We start from the raw sequence: 21128 nt of genomic DNA, 5'->3' as shown, positions 1-21128 counted from the left end.
TCATCTGTTCTCTAATTATCTCAGTTTTGCCAGAATGTCCAATTAGATGAACAAAATTTATATTTGCCTTCTAACTTCATTTGACAGTAATTTTTTTATCCCTTTCCACATGTTATGAGCTCCCCACATAGTAATGTAAATAGGAAGGAAGGACAGAAAGATGGAAAACTAGCTCTGATGCCTTTGACTTTGTTTAGCTCATCAGCCGTACGCACTGATTGCTGGAGATCTCTTAGCTTATCTAAATTTATGCTGAAGATTTAATTAGTGCAAGAACATATTGAAAAATGCCAGATAAAATATTGGTTCTTCATCTAAGATCACAGTGTTTTTTGGTGTTTTGTTTTTTTTCTTTTTTTTTTCCTGTTATCTTTATAAACGGCGAGGAGAGAAGACACCAGATTGAGCAATGCAGTCAAGATTAGTTTTCCTCTCCACCCACCTCTTACAAACACTGCTTGATTCTAAACAAGGATTCAGACACATGATTGTTCTGCCACAGCTTAACATGTTCTCACACATCAAGTGAATTGTGGTAACTGACCATATGGATGTGGCTGCCATGAACTAAGAACAATTTAAAACGAAGGAGTTTAAACCTATTCTGGTAAGGTTTAGCTAGCATATTTTGCCTCACAGTTGCAAAGTCAATTACCGCAACCCAGCCGACGTGCTTGGGTTGTGTCTCTGAGTCTTGACAAAGTTATACCTTAAAACCTAAAATGCACTGTACCAGCTTCTGACTGGTACAAGACAACATCCTACTCAGTCGCACAGTTGTGTAACATAATCATTTGGCTGCCCAAGCCCAAGTTGGATTTCACAAGTATCGAGTGCTTTATTACAGCAACCTGAAGCATTCAAACAAATTGAACATCACCTTTATAATACAGCATATCGTATGCATGAAAGTACCAGTATGATTTTTCAGCTGCAAGTCTTGTGTTCTTCAACCTATGGCAAATACTTCCCGGCCATAATAAGAAGAACGCAGTGTGTCACTTTGCAGGATCTGGCATCTGCTATTTTATACAGGCTGGTTGATTAACAATGTGCAAATAAACCTTTACTGAAGAGCTGATTGATTAATTATTTTTCAGCTAACTTTGAACTGGGGCACAAAGTACCTTCTGTGCTGTAAACATGAATTCTTCACAAATTGGAAGCTGAAAAGGCCTAAGGAACTGGGTACAAACTCTTCTCATGCACAACCATGGCTGAGATCAAGACTTCCAAACCAAATTTGGAGGAGTCTGTGTTTGGCATATGTCTCTGTGCTACTAGAGAGCACAGGCTTTGGAGATTGTTGTATATAAAAGCATACTTTTAGCTCTGAAACACGACGGCCTAATGAAAGCATGCAGCGGTGTTTTCAGTCGTAACATGGTAGAATTCATTCTTAGTTTATTACCAGTGTTGACACAGCCAGGTGAGCACTGTACAAGCAAAAGGGATTGTAAAAGATTACCTCAAATTAAACCCTCTGTAACACAGTATCTCATTTAGTCTCCTTAGGTTACTATTTCAAACAGCAATTTTTTGTAGACATAAGTTACCCTGAAAAAAAAGCAGCAATTACAGACACCCTTTTCCATATTTTGTATACATTGCAAAATTTATCATTACATTTACCTGTCTTCTTTTTCAGTAGCTTACAATCTAGAAGCACAGGGAGCCTTTGTTTTCCAGCTAGCTGTGGCCAGCTTAAGTCAGCTCTGGCTCTTCAGTTTTTCTGGTTAAGTGTAACATTTCACACCAGTACTAAGAGTCCTATTTTTTTTAAAAAAAAAATATTTTTTTTTAGAGCCACTAAGCAGTAACTATAACCACAGGACTAAACACCAGTAGTTATTTGCATTCCTGTATACATTCTTCCCAAAATTAATCCTTTTACATTTCCAGGTTTCATTTTCTGCTTTGCTCACCGCAATGGGATAGGAAAGAATTTCACCCTTAATCTATTTATCTTTAGTGTAGCACAAGCAGAAATATCTTAACACATTACTCCCACCCCTTGCAATATGAAGACTGTTGACTGGCAAAGGCCGAGCAGATGGACTGAAAGGTTCCCCATGTTTCCTTCTCCTACAGCTGTCGGCTCGAGTGCCCGTTTTCAACCCAACGCAGCCCCTTCCTAATTTTCAGGTGTATCGTGGCATTTCACACTGCTCACAGCGATTTAGTGCTGGGTGATTTAGAAAGGTGCAGCTGTCGCAATTCCATGGAGCCCCTTCGAAGTCTTCATCTCTTGGTTGAGTCCGTGGAGTCTGTTTGGAGCTGTTTTGATGCTCTACAGGGAGCCAAAGGAAAACATTTATTCTTATTTCAGTAGAGAAGGATGATGACAGGCAAGATCATACTACTGGCTTGTCACCTCATTAAATGTTCCATCTCAAAACAAACATGGAAACCTTTCCAGTTAGGTAACGTTAACAGTCTTTTACTAAAGCACTTCTAATTCAGGTTGAACATTTAAAGTATTTCACTTCTGTGAAGAACCACTTAACCGTACTACATTATAAACAAAAATAGCAGTCACCACTCGTGGTCACTGATACTGCTAAAGGTTTAGTAATTCAAAACATACTAAAAAGTTTCTTACTAGCACTGCACCACCATCCTGTTAAGGAATGACTTCCTAAGTTTACATACAGCAGTCTATTCCTAAATTCTAAATTCCAATAACCCTGCTTTACTCAAAGCAAAAGATTACTTCTAACTTAGTTCCTTCAAACAGTCTGACAGATGATGTATTTTCTGCATCACTTTCTAGCATTTATCCAGACTGAAGAAAATATAACATAAAATTTTAGGCCTGTTTCAAAATAAGATTTTTTTTTTCTCATGGCTTTGCAGGAGAAACATATGTATGTGAAGCAGCACTTAAGTCTGTTTTCATTCATAAAAACAATATGTATGAAAATCATATGTTAGGTATTAACCCTCAGAAAGATTTGGTTTTTCGACGTCTCCTTGAAGACCTCAGGCTAGCTAATAGAAGTGACAAATATTCCTGGGATGCGGAAACACCATGTTTTACAAAATGTTAACATATGAAATAACGTTAGCACCCATATCTAGAGGGTAAGGTTAAGATATCCATCTGTTAAACAGCTTAATTAAAAAAGAACTTGCATTCTAAAAAAGGACTGCAATTTGTAATTCAAAGTGTACACATTGCTGTCATCTGCTAAGAAATCTAGCAGATGGTTGATGACAAAGTTAGTGCAAATAGTACTTAGATTTGTCTTCAGACATACTCAAAGAAAAATAACTTCCTTGCTTAGATGTAAACCCTCTCCAGTCCAGAAGCTGCGTAGTCACATGAACAGTACTTGGCCTGCACAAGTGGTATGGCAAGCAAGCAAGTGGTACCAGCATCAAACTGAATTCATGTTGACCTGTCTGCCCATACCTGTCTGTCTGCCCATGCCTTCAACAGCTGAATATTAAGGAAAACTATTTTTTTTTTAAACAAAAAAATAAACATGATGGCTCCATGTTAAAGCCAAGCTCCCAATACAGTACGCCAGCCTTAAAACTCATCTCTAACAAGTTAACAGGCAAAACCAGGAACCCACTCATAGAAGTCACAGAAATCCTTATAAGGATTACCATCCTTCCAACTGCCAAATAAAATCACTTATTTCATGCGAGTTTTGCATGTTATTTTGCTCTGAAATACTAAATCAAATAGGTTAGTGTAATTACGAGCAAGTCTTCAAGCATCATGAAGCAGCCATGCCTACAGTTCATTACATGACCACTGCAATTTAACATGAATCCAGGCAGCTGCCTTCATGCCACTGCTCACCTGCTGCTGCCGTCTTTCCTGGACACTACCAGCTATGCAGGGAACTCATCCCAGCATTGGTTTGGGTTTTTTTGAATCATGACCAGAAGTTTGAGGCCTTCTTCCTTCTTTTAAATTATCACATACTAACCATTTTATTGCATCAAAGAGTAAAATATGTTCTTCAAGAGAAAAGGCAAAATCTCCTTATACAAATTCCAAATTCAACTGCAGAATAACTTTGTAAAGTGCTCATCAGCAACTAAAACTTATTTACAAAATTCGGATTTTCAAGCAGACTATACGATTACTGATTCAGAAGAGTTCTTTTCCACTAACACTTTTAGTACTATGCTAGTTACACTAAGAGGAGACACAATATTATAAATCTTTCACACAACATTTCCAGAGAAGAGACCACTGTTTTCACTATATCAGATCACAGGATCCCAGACCAGCTGTTCCATACAGTGTTTAAAAACTTTCACTAGCATTTGAAACCATTCTTCTAAAAGAATTCAAGAAGGGGGGAGGGGGAAGAAAAAGGTCCAAAACAACCTAAGAGAGGATTCTGTTCCAAAATCACCAGTTCAGGGACCTACTGATCTGCACACGTCCACCAACTGTGTGCTCAGGACGAGTTGAGTCACCCTAGGACATACTGACAGGATCTCCACTGGACAAAAAACAAGATAAATACATTGTTCCTGCCCTTACGTAAAGCTCAAGTGTCCTAAGTTGGATATGAATCCTAGATACTATGCAATTGGCCACAAAAAATTTTAGAAACCAGTAATGAACTTGTGCAAGTGGGACGCTGTCGTTTCAGACTCATCTGAGGACATGTGTTCCGTCTTGGCCCTTAAAAAGTCTGAAGCTTGTGCAAAGAATTCAGGGCTACTGCAAAATTCATACTCCACACATAAAAAAAATAGATGAAGTGTGACCACTCAAGTTAAAATAAAATGAAAAATATAAAAGCCCATTTTAAAAAGTTGCTGTGACCAACTAAACTTGCATAAAAGATCCCAACTAAACTATGAAATCCTAATACAGAATCACAGAATGTCAGGAGTTGGAAAGGACCTCTAGAGATCATCTAGTCCAGCCCCCCTGTCAGAGCAGGATCACCCAGAGGAGGTCACACAGGAACGCGTCCAGGTGGGCCTTGAACGTCTCCAGAGAAGGAGACTCCACAGCAACATGTACTAGAAGACAACTAAAGAAACCTGACAGAGATTTTAACCTGAAAGTATTTTAAAAATCCAACATCATTTGGAAGCTCGAGTTACCACATAAAACTTTGAATACTTTGAACTCTTTTTCTAACAGTAACAGTATTTACAAACAACACATTAGCAGAGCATTCATTTGCAACAACCTGCCCAAGGAAAACAAGTTGTAGCCACAACTACTGCACTTAGATAAAAATGTTCTGTTTTCATTTATACGGAGTGAACAGTTTTAATAATTAGAATTTCTTTTTGTCATCACAAGGGTCATTAAAAAGAAAGGAAAAAAAAAAAGCTTTCTCAATGCAGATTACATAACTCGATGTCTGTTTGCTAACCTACCTTTTTTATATGGCTTTGGTGGCACAACAGGACCAGGTTCTATGTTATCATAGAAATTACATGCGGCTTTCGGGTCAAAGTTCCCTGTCAGAAAAGTAAGAAAGTGTAGATCAAAGGTTAGTTTCATGTCTATGCCAGTGATGTGAACATCCAGAGGCCTCAGATTTTATACGCCTTTTTATTATGGTATTATATATTAGCTTTTTCCCAAGTTGTCTTTTGTCATGTATTTTCAGTTTTGTGTACATTCTAGTAATTGTTAGCAAGCTAATCTCATACTGAAGAATCAACTCCAGCTCAACGTTTTGTATTGCTTTACAAATATGCAAAAAAATAAAACTTTCTGTAGGACACATTCTTGATTAAAAAAGGAGGAACGTGCATATTCTAATCTATTTGATTGTATTATGTCAATCTTCTGTTGCAGAAAGAGAGTTTTAAAAATCCTAAAGAGATTTGTCTGCCAGCTTCTTGGTTGCAACCTGTAACTCCGTTGTATTACTTCGTAAGAGCCTTTGTCAGCAAAATGCTAAAGATTTAAGTAAAGATCCTTCACCAAGGAGTTTGTTGTTTGTGTGGTTTTTTGTTTGTTTGTTTGTTTGTTTTTTTTTTTAAATTTGACCTTGAAGTAGTTTGAAACCATAACTTTCCCGGTAGTGTAATTTAATTTGGCCAACAGAAATATTAGCAAGTGAAATTTGTCAGGTTTCAACTGAAAAAAAAAGCTTTTAGAGGTAAGTAGGTATCGATAATCAAAATTATACTTTAAAGAATCCAGGTGTGCACATTTAAGCATATACTATATTAGAATCGTAGAATTATTTAGATTAGAAAGACCTTTAAGATCACCGAGTCCAACTGTAGACTCAGCACTGTCAAGTGAGCACCACATCTACACGTCTTTTAAATACCCCTAAGGATGGAGACTCCACCAGTTCCCTGGGCAGCCTCTTCCGGTGCTTCACAACCCTTCCAGTAAAGCAATTTTTCCTAATATCCACTCTAAACCTCCCCTGGAATAACTTGAGGACATTTCTTCCTGTTTCATCATTTGCGACTTGAGAAGATATCAACACCCACCTCGCTACAACCTCCTTTCAGGTAGTTGTAGAGAGTGAGAAGGTCTCCCCTCAGCCTCCTTTTCTCCATCCAGGTTAAACAGCCTCAGTTTCCTCAGCTGCTCCTCGCAAGCCTTGTTCTCTAAACCTGTCACCAGTTTCTTTGCCCTTCTCTGGACACACTCCAGCACCTCAATGTCCTTCTTGTTGTGAGGGGCCCAAAACTGAACACAGGATTCAAGGTGTAGCTTCACCAGGGCCAAATACAGGGGGGCACAATCACTTCCCTGGTCCCGCTGGCCACACTGTTTCTGACACAGCCCAGGATGCCATTGGCCTTCTTGGCCACCTGGGCACACTGCTGGCTCATGTTTAGCTGGCTGTCAACTAAGACCCCCATGCCCTTTTCTGCTGGGCAGCTTTCCAATCACTCCTCCCCAAGCCTGTAGCTTTGCCTGACGTTGTTGTGACCAAAGCGCAGGACCTGGCACTTGATCTTGTTGAACCTCATGCAGTTTGCCTTGGCACATTGATCCAGCCTGTCCAGATCCATCGGAAACACCTTCTACCCTCATGCAGATCAACACTCCTGCTCATATCTAAATTATGTTTTAAAAACCCTATCCATTCCATACCTCTAGATTGAAGGAGATCAACTTCTTTCAGTGTACAGTCAACATTTATCTGGAGCTGTCTGTTGAGGCTTCTTAATCTGGTCATTTCCTCAGGCTACAAAGAAACAACACAAAATAGTAATTGTGGGAAAAATCAGCATGTTACATGACACAGAAATAACATTGCTGTATCATTAACAGCTTTATTAGAAACAGACTACAGACAAGGCACCAAAAAAAACAACCAGGATTCTACTGTCTGTCCTATTCCCCCTTTCCAATTTACTCCCTTAGAAAACATTCTTCGATTGGCATTTGGAGGAAACCAAAACAAGAAACTGAAAAACTTAATATTAAAAGTCATTAGTAAGAAGGCATAGCTGAGCTCAAGTTTATAAAAGCATACACCTTACAAAATTCCGTATCAGTTGATGGCTTACTACATGAGTTTACAGCAAGATGATCAGGGAACAGAATATGAGTTGCAGCATACATTAATTGTTACTCGATTATAACAACTGCATCAGGTCAGAAGTTTATTTATTCGCATCACCCCAAGGAGCTTCAACATGCCAAATCTTCTAGTCCAGTATGTTTAAATTGTTTAATGATGCAAGACAGATTTATTCTTATGGAAGATTCAATTATTTAGGTCCATATTTTGCATATCATTAAGAAGCCCTAAGTTACTGGAATGCAAAGTGCTCCTAGTGCTAGCAGCAGTGATTATTAACATATATGTACAAATAATCATACTCCACATACTCCAAACGTGTGGCCTCGACAGTGTTGAATAAAAGGGAAAGTTGACTTCTCTCTCTTACTGGCAACACTCCTAATGCGGTCCCAGATATATTGTGCCTTCATTGCCAAACTGCTGATTCATTTTCAGCTCGGTCTCCACCAGGACCACCAGGGCCTTTTTTACAGAACTGCTGCTTTCCAGCTGGTTGGTCCCCAACTTATACTGGTGCACAGGGTTGTTCCTCTGCAAGTGCAGGACTCGGCACTTCCCCTCGCCAAATGGCACGAGGTTGCCGTCAGCTCATTTCTCCAGCTTTTTGAGGTCCCTCTGAATGGCAGCACGTGCCTCCTGCTTTTGTGCCATTAGCAAAGCTGCTGAGGGTACACTCTGCTCCATCACTCAGAGCACTAGAGACGTTAAAAAAGATTCAAGACCCAGTACTGACCACTGTGGCACGGTGCTAGCTATGGGCCTCCAAACAGACTTTGTGCCACCAATTATCACACTCTCAGCCTGGCTGTTCAGCCAGTTTTCAATGCACCTCACTGTGTGCTCATGCAGCCCATGCTTCATCAGCTTCTGTATGAAGATCTTACAGGAGACAACAATGAAAGCCTTAATGAAGTCTAAATAGACAGTAACTGCTGCTGTCCCATCTATCAGTAGAGTCTTTTCATCCTAGAAGCTTATCAAACTGGCCAAGCTTGACTTCCTCTTGACAAATCCATACTGACTAGTGCTGAGCACTTGCTTGTCTTTCACGTGCCTGGAAACAGTCTCCAGGATTAGCTGGTCCATCACTTTCATAGGGATTAAGGGAGCTGGTAGGTGACCAGCCTGTAGCTCCCTGGGTCCTCCTTAAAGACAGGAGTGACAACTGCTCTCCTACAGTTTTCAGGCACTTCTGTTAAACATCATAATCTATCAAAGATAGAGTGGCCTCACAATGGCATCTGTAAGGTCCCTCAGTACTTGTGCGTGTGTCCATCCAGGACCATAAACTCGAGTATGTCTGCTTTGCTTTGGTATTCTGATCCTCTTCCACCAAGGGCACACCTTCCTTGCTCCACACTTTTCCCAGGGTCTTTGGGACTCAGGATTCTCAAAGGCATGTGGGTACCGAGACCCATATTTTGCTAGTCCTCCTTTTGCCACCTATGTACTAAAAGAAGCTTCTCTTTCTGTCTATGACATCCCAAGCCAGATTCAACTCCAGCTGGGCTGTGGCTTTCCTCACCTCATCTTTGCACACTCAGACAGCAAGTCTTTATTCTTCCCAGGAGCATGCCTGCCTAATACTGTCCTGAGACAGAAGAGATACCAAGCAGCCATACTAGTTAAGCAGCTAACAGGCCCTATAGTAGGTCTTCCAGCCTATGTCTGTTTGCATTGTTAACGTCAACACAGTAAGTCCAAATCGATTTGGCTAACAACTGCAAAAAGTGGAAGTTATTCTTCAGTCAGTTATTCTTGGGTCAGAGTCACCTGCAGGTAGAAAGTCACACTAACAGGAAGAATCAATAAGGAAAAGGAGAGAGGTGCCAACTATTTGAGCCAACATCACCACTGAAAAGTACTTGGCACATCCTGCACGCATCAAATGGGAAATAGGTTGTCTATCAGATGCAGCTACTCAAACAGAAAGAATACCTTTTGAAAAAATATATGAAACCTTGCTCACAAACACCAAGCTGTATACGGCTCAGATTCTTTAAATGGACTTGGACATACACTTTTATAGGCTGTCAGGAAAGTAATTATCTATTCAGTTCTGTGTTCCAGAAAAGCACGTGTACACAGGTTTCAGAAATATTGTTGTGCACACTGTGAAAGCTGGATATGTAACTGCTTCTGAAATTACGAAAACTGGTTTACAAATCAAGAACTTAAAAAAAAAAATCACCTTCAAATATTTTATTCACCAAAATGGTTTTTGTATAATACTTTAGTTCATGACAATATAAAAAATAAATTTGTATCTTGAATTAAAATACTAACAAATTGCTTACTGTTGGAATTGCAGTTGTACAGCTAACTCTCCGAAGCCGCCTCTGCATTAGATCATGCTCCATACCATTGACTTCAGCTTTCAGGCGTTCGAGCTCTTCTTTCTCAAGCTTCAGTTCCTTTGCTAATCTCTCCATCCTCGCTCGTTGATGTAACAGCAAGGCTAATGTTTTACATGGAAGAAACAGTTACTAACACACAGAAACCTGGAAAACCAAATTCTTAACTTATGTGTAAGATTCATTAGTGACCTTTCTGGGAAAAAAAAAGTGATCATAAACATGCAGCCAAATAGTGTGAAGATGCTTTCATGCCATATAAACTACAATTTAGAACATAGTTTTTCCAGAATAAAAAAGACATTTTAGACAGTAACTTGAAGTTAATATTACCATTTTGGTCAAAGCTTCTTTTTTTGCATTTGGTCTTTCTCGTCTCAAAAATACAAAGGCACCTGTACAAGGAGAGAGCTTCTCAGGATGAAACAGCAACCTAGTTATATTAATACTGTACTGATAAAAAAAATAAATAAAAATAGCAGAGGTCAGATCAGAAGGCAAGACACACTAGCTGCCACGCTAGCCTTGAGACCTTAGCCAAATGTCAGTCCTGAATTGTTTCTGTCACTGCTATTATAGATTATGCTGTCATAACTTTACACAGTCTTAGCTTTTCAGAGTACTGTAATAATTCCCCAAATGCTCAAAGGCAAAACTACAGAACTTCATTAAAATGAACTAGAGAACCCAGAAAACAAAAAATGGTGGCAGCTCACGTGCTTAAGTCTTTAACTCCACAATACAGTTGATAATAATAATAATAATACCCAGTGTCAAGGGTTTGATGGGCTTTTTGTAAAAAAATGGGGGTAGACTCGTGAGAAACTTCAAGAGCCTCCCCCACCCCCAGGTAGAGTTGGACCTGCCTCTGGCCAGGGCCAGGCCAATCAGTGCCTCTGCCATCAGGGTATATAAGAGGCGACCCCAGTGTTCTTTCTCTCTCTTTTGGTTTTGTCTTGTTTTGAGCTGTCCTGGCTTTAATGTTGGGGAGTTTTTCTGTTGAAGGAGGAGGACTTGAGAGGACAACAAAGGAATATCACCCTGAGAAAAATAAAGGGGGAGAAGAGTCTCAGAGTAGGAGAGAGAGAAGGCTGCCAGAGCAGGACCTTTCCCTTGGACACGTGGTGGTTGAGATGGCAGGAAGGTGATTGCCTGCCTGTTGGGGGGACTGACAGCAGTGAGAACTTCCAAGATGCATCGGTACGTGCAGAACATCAGCAGGTGACGTGCCAGAAGTGATTCATGGCCCCAAGGGACTCACAAGGAGGCAGAGGATTGCCTCCTGTGAGGTGGCCACCACACAGCAGGAAGGAGAGACTGCGAGGAGCCCTCTTTCTCAAGGAGGAGCTGCCATGGACAATGAGTAATGGCCAGATGCACTGCCCCCCAAATCCCTGCCTCCCTTGCACTGATGGGGGTGAGGAGGTAGCTGGGAAGATGAGAGGGGTGGGGGGGCAAAGTGTATTTAAGATCGGGTCATATTTATTGATGTATTCCTCTCACTATCCTACTTTGTAAATGATGGTGGTGAATTAAATCTATGTTTTTCTCACCAAGTCTCTCTGGTTCTTTACTTGTCATCTTAAATGGTAGATTATTACCCTCCCTATCCTTAATCTCAAACCCTTGAGCCTTTTTAGTTGAATTGTCTCCCTCCACATCACTGTGGAAATAGGGGTAGAGGGAGGAGAGAGCTGAAGACCATGTGATTCTTTGTCCCAGTCAGCCTGAACCGTAACACCCAGTTTCTGCAAAGAGTGCCTTTTCCAGTGTTTTGTCATGATGAAAAACTGGCCGAATTAATTAGTGTGATGCATAGCACTTTCTAATCTGGCTGGTTTTGCCTGATTAAACTCTACTAGGACAGAAAAAAAAAAGATAAATTTGCCATGGGTATTCAGACAAGCACACTGTTCATATAATAATGTTCCAGTAATCTGTTCAAATACATGAAGATGTAGAATCTGCAAAATTAAATTAAATGCTATTTCATACAAAGCACTAGCCTCCACCTGCCCTTTTTCTACCTCTATCCAACATAGGCAAAGAAAACCTACATAATATCTCAAGAATACTTGCACAGTACCCCCAAAAAAATTAGAAAAACAAGCAACACATGACACAGTCTACTGGGGAAGGACATTTAAAAAAAAAAGCCCAGCAGCAGTCAGGAGTATAGAAATGATAGTGCTTTTATCAGATGTCAGTATTTTGTACAAAAATGTTGCACTACATTTTGGGGTTTGTATGGATCCACCACTACACAGACAAAAAATAAACACTGAAAAGCCTATCCAAGAATAACATCAGATGTTTTTATGACACAGGCACCAATATTACTGAAAAAAACTGTTCTCTACTTTTTGAAGTAGCATAAGTCATTGAAGATGAGTTTAAGAGATCTTAAAAAAAAAGATTTTAAAAAAAAAAGTACAGATGCCAGGCTGCATGACTTTTCCACCTTTACTATTAAACCTTGTCTTTATGTGACTCCTCTCACTGAACATCTGATATGACTACATTACATAGTTTCACATTATACTCTAGTACAACTCATCAAACATGACTCACAATACAAAGAAACAGTCGAAGTACAGACACCAGAATGGATTTTTAGTAACACTTTACACAGTGACTCATACTCAAAAGAAAATGAAATAAACTTGTTCCCTATATTAAGCTCTTAAACATGGTCTTCACTGGGACTCATTTGTGGTAGCAATAAATATAATGCTTATTCCTTTACAATTTATATCTGTCAAGAGTCCAGGGTGCAGCAATACCCAACATAATAGAATTATAAAACAGTTTTGGCTGGAAGAGACCTTCAAGATCACCAAGTCCAACCTTTGTCCTAGCCCTGTCAACACCACTAAACTGTGTCCCTCAGCACAACATCCACCCATCTCTTAAACACCTCCAGGGACGGTGACTCAACCACCTCACTGAGCAGCGGGTTCCAATGGCTGACAACCCTCTCAGTAAAGAAATTCTTCCTCATATCCAACCTGAACCACCCCTGGCATAACCTAAGGCCATTTCCCCTTGTCCTATCACTCACCACTTGGGAGAACAGACCAACCCCCGCCTCTCTACAATGTCCTTTCAGGTAGCTGTAGAGAGCAATGAGGTCTCCCCTCAATCTCCTCTTCTCCAGGCTAAACAGCCCCAGATCCCTCACCCTTTCCTCATACAATTTATGTTCTAAGCCCTTTACCAGCTTGGTAGCCCACCTCTGTACCCTCTCCAGCACCTCAATGTCCCTCTTGTAGTGAGGGGCCCAAAACTGGACACAGTACTCAAGGTGCGGCCTCACCAAAGCTAATGAAGTCTCACCTCTGGTACGTATTGCCACAAAAATCAGATACTCCCCCAAAAGCACATACTAACTAGTTTTATTGGTCTTGTTTTCCAAATACACAAATCAAAGACACAAAGTCAAAGCCATATCTCTACATTTCAGAACACACTTTTCTCAAATTGTGAAGCTACGTATAGTTTTCTCATGTAACTGACAATCTTTAATGAAGCTGCAATAAGAACACCACCAAACAGAGCATATTGCCTACGAGTTACACACCTATTAGCGATCGCTCTCTATATAAATAACATTTCTAATTGGGTCTACCAGGTACATAACAGCTCACTGTTGATGAGCTAGAAAAGCTCAAAAGACAAAGACAAATAAGAAATCATGAACTCCAGGGCAGCACTACAACCATTATTTCAGCTGTCTAAAGCAAGAGGAAGGCTACGAGGACCAATGGTGGAATAGACTCTCTTTTCCAAACACAAATCCAGAAATAAAACACATACTTTAAATATTTGCTGCTGATTATCATTCTGTCATTATCCCAAATGATTGCTTTGAATGCTTGAAGATTGATTCATTTGCTCAATTCTAAACATTTCAAATCTATAAATCAGATTACTCTGAGAAAAGTAGTTTTCAGCTAAAGGTAAAATTTCCCTTTTTTTTTTAATTAAGTTACTTAATCCTTCCTTTACTAAGGCTAACTATGCTCTATCTCTATGCAGCAGAACACACAAATTTTGTCAGCCGATCTCTACCTCCTCTTCAAAAACTAAGTGAAGCAAATGAACTTAGACTAAGTTTTTCAAAATAATTACTTTTAAAACCTTTCAAAACAAAACCATGATTTATACTGACACCGAAAGTAATTTTAACTGCAACCCCACCTCTCTCTCCTCTTTCACTTAATACTCTTCAATCTAAACCAAATAAATTGGATTCAAATTCCCTGCAGAAGTTAGTGCCTCAGATTTTATAAAGCACTCAAGTAAGAAACAAATACAAAAAATTATATCCACGTGCAAATTCATGACACAGTTCTTCAATGTGGAATTTACAAACCGGACACAGACAGTATGCGGGCAAACCACTTACTTGTGTTAGCTGCAACGTCTTCTTCTTAAGAAACTCCCCTACTTTCAAAAGTATTGCAACTTCAAGAACCTCAGAAATTATTTGACTGAAATTTGGCAATTTTAAAAAAAAAAATCAGAACACTCTCTCATTAGCTGATTTTTGGTGCAATTTCTATTCTCCTCTGCACAGTTTTAAAACCTCTCACTTGGTAAGTAGCAAAATCAAGCTGAAAATGCATTTTACAATAATTCAGGGTGAAATATTTACCTTGAGTGTAAGCATAGTCATCTGATCCAGAACTAGAACTTCTCTGATACTTATGGCTTCCTTTTTCTCCTCCGGATCCTGGGATTACAGAAATAGGCTGAATAGGTTCTGGTGCTGCAGAACGCTCTTCTTGGTCCACTAAATTTAAAAGATTCTCAGTCGGTGCTCGACCTACTGTGATTTTAAAAATGGTTGGGTTTGGCTGAGATACCATTACCCGAGGAGACTGCGTTGGTGCACCTGCAGGTCCAGTTGGTTGAGTGTAGGTAATATATACCGGATTAACGCTAAATGGAGGTTTGGGTTGACCCGACATACCTCTGGACGGAGAGCTCGAAGGAGGAGTAGTGGCTGTATACAGTGAGTGCTGGTTTCGTTGAGATGGTTGATTACTTATCGGTGAAGGACTTCGGTTCATTGCAGTCCCAGGTCTTTGTGGTGGCTCAACTGTAATTTCTATTTTATTCATGGAACCTTTGGACAAACTAGGTCCAGCGAAAGGCGGAAGATACGACACAGAGTGACTGCCTTGTTTTTGAAAAGTCTGGGATGCTTGCTGATATGGATGGGGTGGGACAGTTGAGGGGCTAGGAGGCATGAAAACATGTGAACTCTGATGTCCCATCTGAGGAGGCTGAACTTGGTGCTGAGGAGAGCCAAAGGGAGAGGGACACTGGGATGCTGGCGGCGATCGAAAAGCTGACTGAGGGATCTGGGGTTGTTTAGGAGAATACTGAGAAGGTTGGTAGTTCTGTTGGTGTGGATACACAGGTAGAGGACGGGGAGTATAATGCGGAACTGGGCCCTGTGGCGACGAATGCCACTGCGTATTCTGAGGAGTCTGTCGTCCTGAAGAACTTTGAGATGTTTGCCTTATATAAATAGAGCCAGGAGTCCCATAAAGATTGCTTGGAATCTGTGGAAGAATTTGTAGAGCTCTGGGTACACTCTGTCCAGAGGGGAGGTTTTGTGATACTGTAACAGTAATGGGATTTGTACTGTACCGAGGTATGTGCATATACGTGGGAGGAGGGCCTTGCATAGCAGACGTGTTCATTCCTGTTTGTATGGAAGATGGTTGTGGAGGTGGCTGTGGAGGAGGAGTAGCTGCATTTCTATTCTGGTCATTCATGAAAAATGGATTGTAACTAGGAGAAGCTGCCACAACAGCGGGAGCAGAATGTGGTTCTTGAACTAAGCATATCAGTTGTTTACCTGCTGTGCGTTGTGGATCAATATGTCCATCGCTTGAACTGTGTACCAGTGTACGACCACCATTAAGTTGAGCTCCATCCCCTGCATGATAGCTAGTATGAGGATGAATACCCAGATTAATGTGCAAAAGGCTGTTTCTATTCATTCTGGTGTCATCAGGGCTATGGTACTCCATATATAAGTATTTGTTGCTCTCCTGTGCGAGGGCTCGACAACAGGCATCTAGGTTGTTGTTGTTCTAGGAGTAAGAATGGACACCTGTTAGCGTCAAACAGCAAAAAGAAAAAGCCACCACTCAGTGTTCAGCAGAAGTGGCAATCAAGCCTAGCTTGGACACAACTAGGGGTAACATTTCACAGAAAGGAATTCTAAAATAAAGGTAATACCTACAAGTCACAGTACGCAAGTAGTACGCAGCTCAAGCTGCATCTAGCAAAATGCTATGGTGATGCTACCCACAGTATGACATATCAAAAAAATAAAGTCTGGTTTTGGGGAAAGCAATGGTTAGAACTCTTAGCATCTGCAAGGAATGGGTATGTACAATTAGCTGCTAATAACACCACAAATAAATTTGAAGCACATAAAAATTGAAAGCTCTGGAAAGTGAAGTCAAAAATCCAGATGACATTTCAGCGTTTACCTGAGTGTTTGATGTTTTCACCTTATTTTACTGCTTATGTGAGTATTTCTCTTTACCTGAAAGTTTAAAAGCCCCAACATTTTAAACCAGCTTCTCTTGATAGAGCAGAATTTAATGCCTTAAAAATGAAGTCAGAATAAGTATTGCTATAAAAAATTCAACAAAGCACTTGACAAATTCTGACATATTTCAACTGCCTTTAGGACTTTCAGGCTCAAGGTTAAAAAGAGGTTTATTTGTACATTAGTGAGGAAACCAAATAACTCCTGTAAATGTTTGTTCTGTGGTGCCAGCAGCTGAAACTATACAGATATTAAATGATGAATCAAACTATAATGGGGAAATCCCTTTCCCTTCTTCCACTCCCATTTTAGCTAATCTAGTCTTGTTAAAAGAATGACACAGATGATAGCTTATCCAAGAGTAAAATCACTGGAAAGCATTCCCAATTGCAGATTTACTTTTTTTTTTCTCCCAGTTTCTCAAACTGTCAGCCATAATTCAGTTTGTAATTTAAACAGTAGCTAAAGAAAAAAAAATTTCACTTAAAGTTAAGTTCAACTACATCTGGCCCTCAGCACACTGACTGTTACGTGTGATTCAAGGCTGGTACCCTCTGTGACATACAGGACCTCCTACCAGAACCAGTGTGTACCCATTATATACACACACACATCCACCCTCGCCTTTCCTACTGTGATAACCTTACCATTCTAAGGAATACACATTAATAATTGTTTCACTTCTATTTTAAACACTATGACGATACAAAATTTGTATAAGTATTAATATTCATGTGGCCTTGCAAAACAGTTTTCAACAGTCTATCCAGTGGTTGAAAAGTCACAGTTAACATTTCTTTTCTAAAGGACTGATACACAGTCAGTCTTAACACTAAAGTGAAGGTGGCTTTACCAAAATTTCATATGATTTCACTATCAGTTGAACATAAATATTCAGCATCTCTTCAGATGGAGACTTCCTACTTAACATGACAAAAGACAAGACTCCAGCACTTCATTACGCATGGTTCTCACTCCATAGATACTTCTCCTTGACCACTTCCCCTTCATGAGAAGCTCCCCTTCTAGACCTCAGTGGGATACCCAGGCACATCACAGAACAACTTAAAATCAGACCATACGGGAACCAGACCCTGTAATAATAATGAGCACCACAGTGCCAAGACAGTAGTCTCAAAAAGTTAACTGGTCCCATCAGCCACTTGCCCTCTAAACAGAACTTCATAGAGAGAGTCCTTAGGGCACTTCATCAGGGTGGAGACAGAGAGAACAGAGATAAAACAGGCCCTAATCTGGTTATTTAAGGGTATGGAATACATTTATCATTTGTCATTTTTGTTAGGTCCAAAATTCACATTGGTTTAAATGTGAGTGTGTATTGCAAAAGGTTAATAGAAACCAACTTGTGTATATCTTAAATACAAAGGGGGTTTGGAAACAAATTTTACACTGCAAATATCTGTCAGTTTTTTTGAAGTGTAATGTTAACTAGCTATCCAGAGCACTGTATTATAGATAGAGAACATCACATACATTCATAATTTCATGTTTGTCTGAAAGCAATTCATTCATATTTGTATGGTTTAGAAGACACACAATGCAAAAATTACAGCCACAGTTATAAGCAAACCTACTCTTCTGCAAGGAATAGGTAGGATGTAAATATCACTGCTTTCATATGCAGCAGTTTATCACATTAGGTTCCACCCTAGCCATGGCCACACAAAGCCAAATCAGATCTTACATGTCTGTATTTCACTCCTCAATCCTCCCGTTGACAGAAGATATTCCCAGATTGCCATGACTTTGAAAAATGATTATATGTGGTCACTTATTACTGTTTCCAATTTGTGATTTTAGATGAAGGTGGAAGGATGAAATGGAAAAAGTTAAAAAACCCCAGGAAAACAACAAAAAAAACGAAACAACCCTGCCACCTGACTTGGAAACAGAAGTAAAAATAAACCTTTGGACAGTTGTAGCAAAAAGATGCCATGAAGACAGAAAACCTAGATTCCAAGCTAAGGCAAATTTCTTATCTTAGAAGAATGAGTCACTGTTTGCTAAAATCCCCTCCAATATGTTTATATTATTTATATTATTTATATTATTTCTGTAATTGTCATCAATAATCATCCCACTAGCCACTGCCCTTATTCCAAAATCTTTGTATGTTAGAAGACAGGACAACAAAATAAAACCAGAAGAATGAAAACCTAGACTCCATGTATACTCCTACAAAGAATCCTCATACTATAAAAATGAAACACACAGACATTTAAATACTGTACCTGAAGCATGCACTGAGATACCACCCCTTCAGGTATCTCAGGGAAACGTTGTCGGAGATCATGGAGTACCTGCACATCGAGTTGTTGACCGCCCTGCGCCATGCCAGATGGATGATGTTCCAGATTACCAAAAAATGGAAGTCAACAGGCCTTCCGATGATTATGGTCTTCTGAGGCTTCTGGCATTTTCTGTAAGAAAGAGAACGCAATTAGCGTTTCAGCCAGCACAACTTTTCCTCCTCCCCCAGCTGCACGTGTAGAAGAATTACTCTGTTACATTTTTAGATCTAGGTATCGAGAGAGACAACAGCTTAAACATAAGAGCAGGAATCATCATGTCTCAAATTCTAATACTGAAACACTGAATACATCACAGGTATGTCTACATGACATTTCACTGGAATATGCTAGTTCTGGTCTTTACACAGCTCCACTGTGCTACCACGCAGACACAACTTAACCTGCATAAAATGGAACTGTTACATATTTACTCCCAGTGAAATTCTGAACACTTTGTAGAAAAGTCTGAAGTTAAAGACATAAATTATTGTCCTGGGTTTGAGCTAAAACCCCGTCCTGTTTAGTGATTTTTACTTTTCAGTTGAGTGTCTTCTAAAAGGCTATATTTTCTGAAGTTAGCAGCATGTTTTTGCAGACAGTGTGTGCTACTGGCAGTGACAACACCTGATGTTTACAGTTACTGCCTGGGACTGGGATGCAGAAAGGCTCTTGCTGATATTTATTCCTATAGTGACCAAGGTCACTGCTGGCTCTCGTGTGCCACGCTGGGGGTGCCGGGTAGTAAGAGGGGTCACAAGGAAGTAAAAGGTTGCACCTCCGGGAGAGGTAATAGACAGGACAGGTGACCAACGAGAGTATTCCATCCCATATACGTCATATTTAGTATAAATTGAGTGATCACGAGAGTTTTGGCACTTTCTCTTTTCCCTTTTCGCCCTTCTCTTCTTTGCCCTTCTTCTGCAATGGCCAGTGTCCAGGGAGGACTCCATCTGACCTGCTGCTTTTGATCCAGATCCCGAGTTCCCGAATCCAGCTGCTGTACCCAGCTCCCACCGCCGCTCAGCCTGGGGCTTCCCCAGTGCCTCCTGCTCTGCAGCATCAGTAGGGATTGATATCACGGGAGGGAGATGGGTTTGATATCGGGCCATTATCTATAGTTGTGTACAGTTCTTTACTTTTATCATTCCACTATTATTTTCTATTATTATTGTTTCATTAAAGCTGTTGTAGTTTTTTTCTTCTCTAACCCGAAAGTCTCTCTGCTTCATTCCCTTTTCCTTCCCATTTTGGGGTGGGAAGAGGGGGTTAGAGAGCGTCTGTCCGTGTTAGAGGTTGGCCCAGCCCTAACCCTCGACAATTACATAGCACATTACATATACACATTACAGCTTAAAGTCTCTTCTCATTACATCACTACAAATATAAGAACTTGGAAACAAGTTGTGAAACACATGAAAAAAAGAATTTAAAGAGTTCTTTTATGATAAGCATCTATTTAAGATTTCTGTAAAGTATCTATTATATTCATACTAACATGACCAGTGACCAAAAAACAACTCTTTCCATTTCAGGATTCTTGTATTCTGCAGCAAAAACTTCAATACCTAAGAACTACAAGAAGGCAAATACTGTCAACAAATGCTCTTCTCGCTTGTGTCTCATGATCCTGGAAGTAATCAAAAGGTAGCTGAAATCTAAGCAAAGATTCACAAAGACTTTGAGTGAAGGTGGTTCATGACATAGCCCCTGTAACACACCTGTTGCTGCTAAGCTTCAGAGCCTTTCCAGCATTACTGCTCAGCTGAATTCTTAACTACAGGGAACACAGTGCTGTGTTCAAAAATGAAAAGGAAAGTCAAATACCAGCAGAGCTGGTAATACGTTAGCTACTCAAAGTCTCAAGTTCAAGCCATGCTTATCTCAGCCTCAGTGAAAGTGTGGGGACACATAGCATAGGTATTCCAGTCAGCTTTTCACTTGTTAGCTCAATTTCTAACAGCAGTCTACAGCACTACAACAGATCAGCACAAACACACAAAGACCCTTATGCACTAATAAATCCCAACAGCTTCCTTTTATCTTTTCTGAGAAAGTCTCTTAGCTTCCATAGGCAAGAAAATAAAACATGTATCTTCAAAGAAACATAAACCATCGAGTTTAGAAGAAAAATATCCTTTGGTTACGTGGTGGGTTTTTTTGGGTTATTGTGAATATTTAATAACCACACCCTTCTTTTTTCACCTCTTCCTAAATAGAACTTCCTTCTACTCTGAAAAAGGGCAAAACAAGTCAGCTTCACTATCTCATTGCTTTGTGTGTGGACAGCTCTTAACTGATATTTGCATTCATTAAATAAAACATGATTACAGGAAGGGTTGCTCTCTGTCATATCTGATATATTCTAGTACCATTATTACATCTATCACCT

At 39.9% G+C, this 21128-nt stretch overlaps 1 protein-coding gene across 2 annotated transcripts; it reads right to left on the bottom strand.

Annotated features, from left to right (window-relative positions):
• Positions 1–1601: 1601 nt before the first annotated feature.
• Positions 1602–18781, bottom strand: TAB3 (TGF-beta activated kinase 1/MAP3K7 binding protein 3). Of its 2 annotated transcripts, none has more exons than XM_009868227.1 (6): positions 18680–18781; positions 14508–15960; positions 9794–9954; positions 7061–7154; positions 5368–5451; positions 1602–2290 (listed from the first exon to the last, which is right to left on the bottom strand). In XM_009868227.1, exons 1-6 carry the CDS (start codon positions 18779–18781, stop codon positions 2142–2144), a joined length of 2043 nt encoding a protein of 680 aa, XP_009866529.1. In that variant the 3' UTR covers positions 1602–2141. The 2 variants fall into 2 exon arrangements, with proteins under 2 accessions (XP_009866529.1, XP_009866530.1); XM_009868228.1 differs by having other exon boundaries at positions 2142–2277; positions 5364–5451.
• Between the last annotated feature and the right edge of the window lie 2347 nt (positions 18782–21128).

The sequence above is a fragment of the Apaloderma vittatum genome, unplaced genomic scaffold, assembly GCF_000703405.1.
Source record: "Apaloderma vittatum isolate BGI_N311 unplaced genomic scaffold, ASM70340v1 scaffold3244, whole genome shotgun sequence".
In the NCBI taxonomy this organism is placed as follows: domain Eukaryota; kingdom Metazoa; phylum Chordata; class Aves; order Trogoniformes; family Trogonidae; genus Apaloderma; species Apaloderma vittatum.
The sequence above is the reverse complement of the archived record's forward strand: the minus strand, read 5'-3'. Positions and strand labels throughout refer to the sequence as shown.